This window comes from Scatophagus argus, chromosome 19 (genome assembly GCF_020382885.2).
Source record: "Scatophagus argus isolate fScaArg1 chromosome 19, fScaArg1.pri, whole genome shotgun sequence".
In the NCBI taxonomy this organism is placed as follows: Eukaryota; Metazoa; Chordata; class Actinopteri; family Scatophagidae; genus Scatophagus; species Scatophagus argus.
Window position 1 is genome coordinate 11,938,094 of NC_058511.1, and position 6,784 is coordinate 11,944,877.

Below are 6,784 nucleotides of genomic sequence, written 5' to 3' on the forward strand. Positions count from 1 at the left end.
GGCCCTGGAAGCACGCGGCCCCTCTCTCTGGACAGCGTCCTGAGGGCGGAGAGGCAGCTGGAAGTTTTCCTCGTGCTTGCTGTTTCATAGCGCAAAACATTACAGATATTCTATTTTAAATGTATGAAAACTGGATTATATTAGGATACGTTATTCTTAAGGATTTGGATTTTTAAAAAATCTACTCTAGAGCGCATAAATGTGGACACTATATGATTTGATGTGTATCTTATACAACTTTTACGCACGGTTTTGACGCACGAAACAGATAAATGTGACCCACTGACCCAGATTAATGTCAATAAAGCTCTTTCAGGATAAAGAAAAAATGTTTTGTTTTTTCTTTTTCTTCTTGCTGATCATGTTCAGTCTTTTCGGTGTTTACACTCGGCAGCCCCCTTTCTCTCTACACTTTGTACTCTAGCATGCTGCAGGACTGCAACTATTGTTGGGCAGAGTGATTGGGGTTTCTGTACAATCTCCCGTGACCAATGAGCGGGGTGCTGTCAGGGGTAACCACATCTGTCAACCGTTCTTGGCCAATAAAGAGCGGAGCGAGGCGGACCACAGGTGCGCGCCTCTGCGTCCCCTTGGCACAGCGCCCGGGAGATGCTGGAGAGAGAAGCCTAGCTGCCCCGTGGCGCAAAAGAGTTACTGTCAAAGGCAGCCTCATTTTAACTCCAGCTATCACTCTGGCTCCGATAGTTATGGCGACTGCAACGTCCAACCACTACAGCGTCCTCACCACCCCCAGCAGCGCGCCGCCGCCGCACTCGGAGTCCGGGAGCATGCAGCAGGCGGCAGCGTACAGGGACGCGCACACCCTGCTCCAGAACGACTATAGCACGTTACCGGGCGGTGGACATCCGCTCAGCCACGCGCACCAGTGGATAACGGCGCTGTCTCACGGTGACGGCGGAGCGCCCTGGCCATCTAGTCCCCTCGGAGAACAGGACGTGAAGCCCGTGCTGCACGACAGTGACCGAGAGGAGCTGCAGAACTCCAGCAGTCTGCAGCAACAGCAGCAACAGCAGCAGCAACAACAGCGACACCCTCACCTAGCGCACCAGCAGGCGCATCACGACGCCAGAGCATGGCGAACCAGCACAGCCACCACTCACATCCCCGGCATGGCGACATCTGAGGGCCAGAGCCTGGTGTATTCCCAGTCCGGCTTCGGTCTGATGCCGGGGGGAGAGCAAGGAGGGATGCACCACCACCCCCTGCGGGACGAGGACCACCACAGCCACAGCCCGCACCTCAGTGAACATGGAGGCGGCCCTGGGGCCCACCAGCAGTCTCTCTCACACCATCACCAGCACGGGGGCCATCAGGACCAGTCGGACGAGGACACACCGACCTCCGACGAGTTGGAGCAGTTTGCCAAGCAGTTCAAACAGCGACGCATCAAGCTGGGCTTCACTCAGGCGGATGTGGGACTGGCTCTTGGGACGCTGTATGGAAACGTCTTTTCTCAGACCACCATTTGCAGGTTCGAGGCGCTTCAGCTCAGCTTCAAAAACATGTGTAAACTCAAGCCCTTGTTGAACAAGTGGCTGGAGGAGGCGGACTCTACCTCGGGGAGCCCCACCAGTCTGGATAAAATCGCGGCACAGGGAAGGAAAAGGAAAAAGAGGACCTCCATCGAAGTAGGCGTCAAAGGGGCTCTGGAGAGCCATTTTCTCAAATGTCCAAAACCGGGAGCAGCAGAGATCAACTCCCTGGCGGACAGCCTGCAGCTGGAGAAGGAGGTGGTGAGGGTTTGGTTTTGTAACAGGCGGCAGAAGGAGAAGAGGATGACACCCGCTGGTGGACCGCTACCAGGAGGAGAGGACATGTACGGGGACACCCCTCCCCATCACGGAGGACAAACTCCCGTGCAGTGACCCCAGTCCGTTATTTTGAGGAAAAAACGGACCGCTTAAGGAGGAATAATGCCTCCTTATTTGTTTGATTCTTCGTGCTGGACCGCTCTGAACTGGACCTCAGCCAGTTTAAATGTTGGACCCACGGGCACACGGTGGGAATATACAGGGGCACTCAAGCACTAAAAATACGCATAGTAGAGAGCTGTATGGAGAGGTTCCATGCCGCGGAACAGCCAAGCATATTGGGATACAGCTGGTGTGTGCTAACCAAAAAAGGCGACATTGATACGAAATGCTTTTCTATACCCTCTGATATGTCATTATGTAACGTGTCATTAAAGAAAGGCAGAGTGTGGTGTGGACGCGAGGTGTCCGCAGGGGCAAAAATACAAAATCCCGCTTCGGGCTCGATTATAAGTCGCAGTCAGTGTGGGTAAATAAACGCCATCTTTCCATCATAACAAAAGCAACAGGGGTTCTTCGCAGCTCGTGGCAAGAGGGGGCTGAAATGGCAGACACTTGCTGTACAATGTTCAAAATTAAAGCCAATACCAGCCAACTGTTTCTATCACCATTATTGTTATTATTATTGTTATTATTATTATTATTATTACGCAATTCTCATGGTTAAACTAAATTTTATATTGATTGTACAGTTGTCTACAATTTCTTTAAATTTAAAATCCTCCATTGCTTTAAAATTTCTTATGTTTATAATTGAGTTCATAATGGACAGCGAAACAACAGTAATAATGATGACAACAATATCAACAATAATAATAATAATAACAATAATAATAATAATAATAAAGAATACCATAAAGACTGAATATTGGTTCACTTTAACGCTTTTCTTTCTGTGCGCCTGTTTACAGTGTGTTTTTTGCTGTTTGTTATTTCTGTAGCCTACTTTTCCAAAATGCTGTGATGAGAAAGACCGAGACTGTCTGGCTGGAACACTCAAAGCAATCCAGCCCATTTTGCCTTCCTTTCCTAAGAAGAAAAACAAAAAAAAACCTGATGAATATATCCTGGTACCAGCTCTGGCCGTAATGGCTTACTATACTGTGTGACTCATTCACTCAACGAGAGGACTATTTGTGGGATGTATATCTCAGTTCGTTTTTGTATGGCTTCGTTTGTTTGTATGTTTGTTTGTTTTCTCTGTCAGTCTGTGCCAAAGCACAAACACAGACTTGTGTTCTTGTGCCACTTAAATCCTGTGATTAATAACCTGATCTGTTACTGAGATAAATTTAGTACTAGTTGGAGATTCATTCTCTGACTAAAATCTAAAGAAAATACCGGAATTCAGAAACTCAAATCCAATTGAAGGATGTAGATGTGTGGAGGGGAAATATGATGTTTGAGCAGAACCATGATATTAATTTTAGGCAATTTATATGACATATTTTGCCTTTCAAAAACTTTCTGAATGCATAGGCCAAAGTAGGTCTAATGAAACGTTATTCTCCCTTTTAAAATGATTTAATCGCCTCATCATAATCGGGCATAACAATATCTTATATCATGTTTGATAATAACCCCACCAGGGGATTTTCCTTATTCAAGGCTATATTACGTAATATTTCACCCTTAATTTAAATAAGGCCTGATATTTCTCCTGTAAATCAGACTAAGTAAGGACGTAATCCATCAGCTGAATTTGAGTTTCTGTGGTGAAAAAAAAAAAAAAGAAATACAACCAAACCAAAAGAAAATAGCATCGACCTGAAATCTGTGATCAAACGAAGAAGAAAAACAAATCAACGATTGCACAATTTCTATATGCTTTTTTTTTGGTCATTAAATCGTCTTTGTTTTCTATAACACTGCAGTCTCTGCACGTTTATTTAGCTTCAGAAAACCACTCGTAGCTCTGGCAACAAGATTTTCTTCTTCTCGTACGCGGCCTTGCATTATAATTGTGGATTTTATCAATCCGTCTCGGTTACTTAAAATTGTCCTTCAGCTGTTTGGGTAAAGAGTTTACTGATACCGCTGCGTGGAGAGACACCCGTGAAGATGCTCAGACAGCCGGCCAGTGGCCTGAAAAGAAAACCGCGGCGTTAATTTATCTTTTCATCAGGATACAAATGAAAATTAATTGACAATCACGATGGGACGTAGCCTCATTTAAAATATGAACGCAAATAAAGCATCTCATAGCTGCGCAACGAGATACTGTAGGCCTATAACTGCAGGTGTAGGACAGGAGGTGGTGCATCATAAACCTGATTTATTAACGTGTTATCAATCATCTGGCCTGCTGCTTTCATTATACATAATAAATTAATTACACGTGTGCCGTGTATCGTTTCCATGTCCAAAGAAACAATCGGAATAATTGTAAAAAAAAAAAAAATATGTGTGCTGACATATCTGACTATGGAATAATAGCTGGAAATGAAATGAATCACCAGTTTTTCGGTTGGAGACTTGAGGAGACTGTGGCAGTGTAAATTAAAAGAAAAACAAGATTAACGTTGAGCCTCACTCTGGTTTTCAGAGGTTTTTGTGGTTTTAGTTGCAGTCTAATTCCACCTGTCAGAAATTGGTTTTCATATTCTTCATTACTATTACTATATGTATTTCTTCACCCCATGTCTGCTATTTCCTGTTACATGCTTTGGCGGGTCGCTGGCCAAATCAGAAACAGTCTGTTGCTGCCACCTAGTGGCTGTTAGTAAGTTACCGACAGGCAGGGCAGTGCTGCATGAATGTGTTTTTTAATCAGACAATGCTCTTTTCCGAAGTTTAACTAACAACCAGGGACATGGCTGCAATTAAGGCCTACGAGTTTGAGTTACATCCTGATTTATGACTTGAAGGATTTATAGATTAAGTAGTACATTTTATTTACATAATCCAACATCACAAATGGCACATTAGGCTATACTGTGTGCTCTATAGTCTGTACAAAACAATGCTAATAAAATTAACTAATTTTAGAATAACAGAAAAATTCAATTTTTAATTTATTTGCATTCAATGTCTAAACAACTAGAAAAATAAACAGGCATCAACAGGCTTCAGATTTCCTGTCAAACGGGCCTGCTTCATATGTCATTTCATATTCTCTTGTACACTGGACATCATGTCCAGACTTTTATTTTGAAATCTGAACTGGTATGTGTAATTTTGGGTCAAAAAAAAAGAAGAGATTTGAGAAAGACAAAATGGGAGAAGCATGAATGTTTGTCAGTTTGGTGTGTGTGTGTGCCTGTGTGTTAAGCCAGGTCTAAACCCGGCTCTCTGGAGGACCGTGTTGCCTGGATTCTGTCCTATCAGCGGGCGACCATCTGCCCTCCTCCCGGCCCTCTCACTCGCACAGGCATCCTCTGCATTATTCATATTTTTACACAGACACACACAAACACACAAAGGCACATTCATTTGTCTCTGCACACAATGTCCCACCTCACACATCATGCACAGAGCCACGTGTTAGACAGGCAGCCACACACACACATACACAAACGTGCACTGTATGCCATCTCTGATTCACCAGAGATTTTTTATACGTTGGTGTCATTGTCAGCTCTGAATTGTCTCCTCTGTCTTGTATGGAAGGGATCTCCCAGGGTTTCCGCACAATAGCCACAGAAATGCAACCAGCCAAAGTCATCAAATATCATTCATCTGTTCACGACTGTTTGCCTCTTTTCCCTTTTCTCACTCAAACCCACCCGTCTTGCTTTTCTCTCTCTCTCTCTCTCTCTCTCTGTCTCTTTTTTCTCTCTGTTTCTCCTGAGCTCCAGCACAAGCACAAAGGAAAGGGCAGAGAGCTAATTCTTCAGCATTGTTGGGTGGGCTTAGTATTGTCATATGGTAGCAAGCACACAGGGAGAGGGATTACGAGACAGATAGGCTGTATGCCAGACATATCGGTCCCTAAAAACTGTTCATACAGAGCAGATTTTGCAAAATAAGATTCACCTTTTTACTTAGGCAGATATGACTTTTCAAGCACATTTCCACACTAAACAATATGCACAATAACGGAAACAAAACAAGAGAAAAATACCACAGCTATATTTAATGAAAGATCAAAAGTAATCCACTGTCATACAGCTTTTATCTATAGGTATGATACATTCATAAGAATCCTTTTTTTTAATGATACACAGCATTTTCTCTGCAAACGGGTCGTGTTTGAGTAATTTGCCTTTTTTTTTTATTTACACTTTGATGAGATTCCACAAGTGTTCCAGCACGCACACAGTACCACGAGACAATATGCAATATGGCTTCTACAGTCTACAAGCAGAGATCTCAATGGGAGTGCAACACACACACAACTAGAGGCTGGACCCCTGACCCCTGACCTTTAGCTGCTGAGGAACACTGAGACACAGACACTGATCTGAAAACAGATTTTCTTGTAAAGTTTGCGTTAACCAGAGACGTCATCAGCTGATCGGCAGGTTGACTGACTTCAGCGTGCAAATCTGAACTCTACTGGTCAATATTTTATGATTTTATATTTTTTTAGGGTTTCAATTGGACATGAAGCTCTGCAGTAGTAAAAGTTTGTACTTTTTGAATATTTTTCTCAAGAGTAAAATTTGCAGCAGATGAGGGACTGTGATATTTTAAGACAACGATTCTGACATGATATGAATTTTAACATTTATCAAATGACATCTCATAACATGAACATGCAAATACAGCAATGACTGGCAACACGAAAATAAGCAAGTCTGTTGTCAGTGGAAGTCTGAGAATCTACAGTATTGCACTAATACACAGAATAATAGATTTGATTGACAGAACCTCTCAGCCACAGAGGAAAACACATGTAAACATAAGAAGAAAAGTGCAAAATAACAATGTCAGTTTCTTAAATTCAAGCACAGCCACCATAAAAATCAATAAATATAAACATTAAACAAAATCAATATGACATATAAAAA

General features: G+C 43.0%; 1 protein-coding gene across 1 annotated transcript; it reads left to right on the forward strand.

Annotated features, from left to right (window-relative positions):
* The first annotated feature begins 209 nt into the window (after positions 1 to 209).
* pou3f2a (POU class 3 homeobox 2a) lies at positions 210 to 3,975 on the forward strand. The gene has a single exon (XM_046374076.1). The coding sequence runs from the start codon at positions 492 to 494 to the stop codon at positions 1,884 to 1,886; it is 1,395 nt and encodes a 464-aa protein (XP_046230032.1). The 5' UTR covers positions 210 to 491; the 3' UTR covers positions 1,887 to 3,975.
* Positions 3,976 to 6,784: the final 2,809 nt, after the last annotated feature.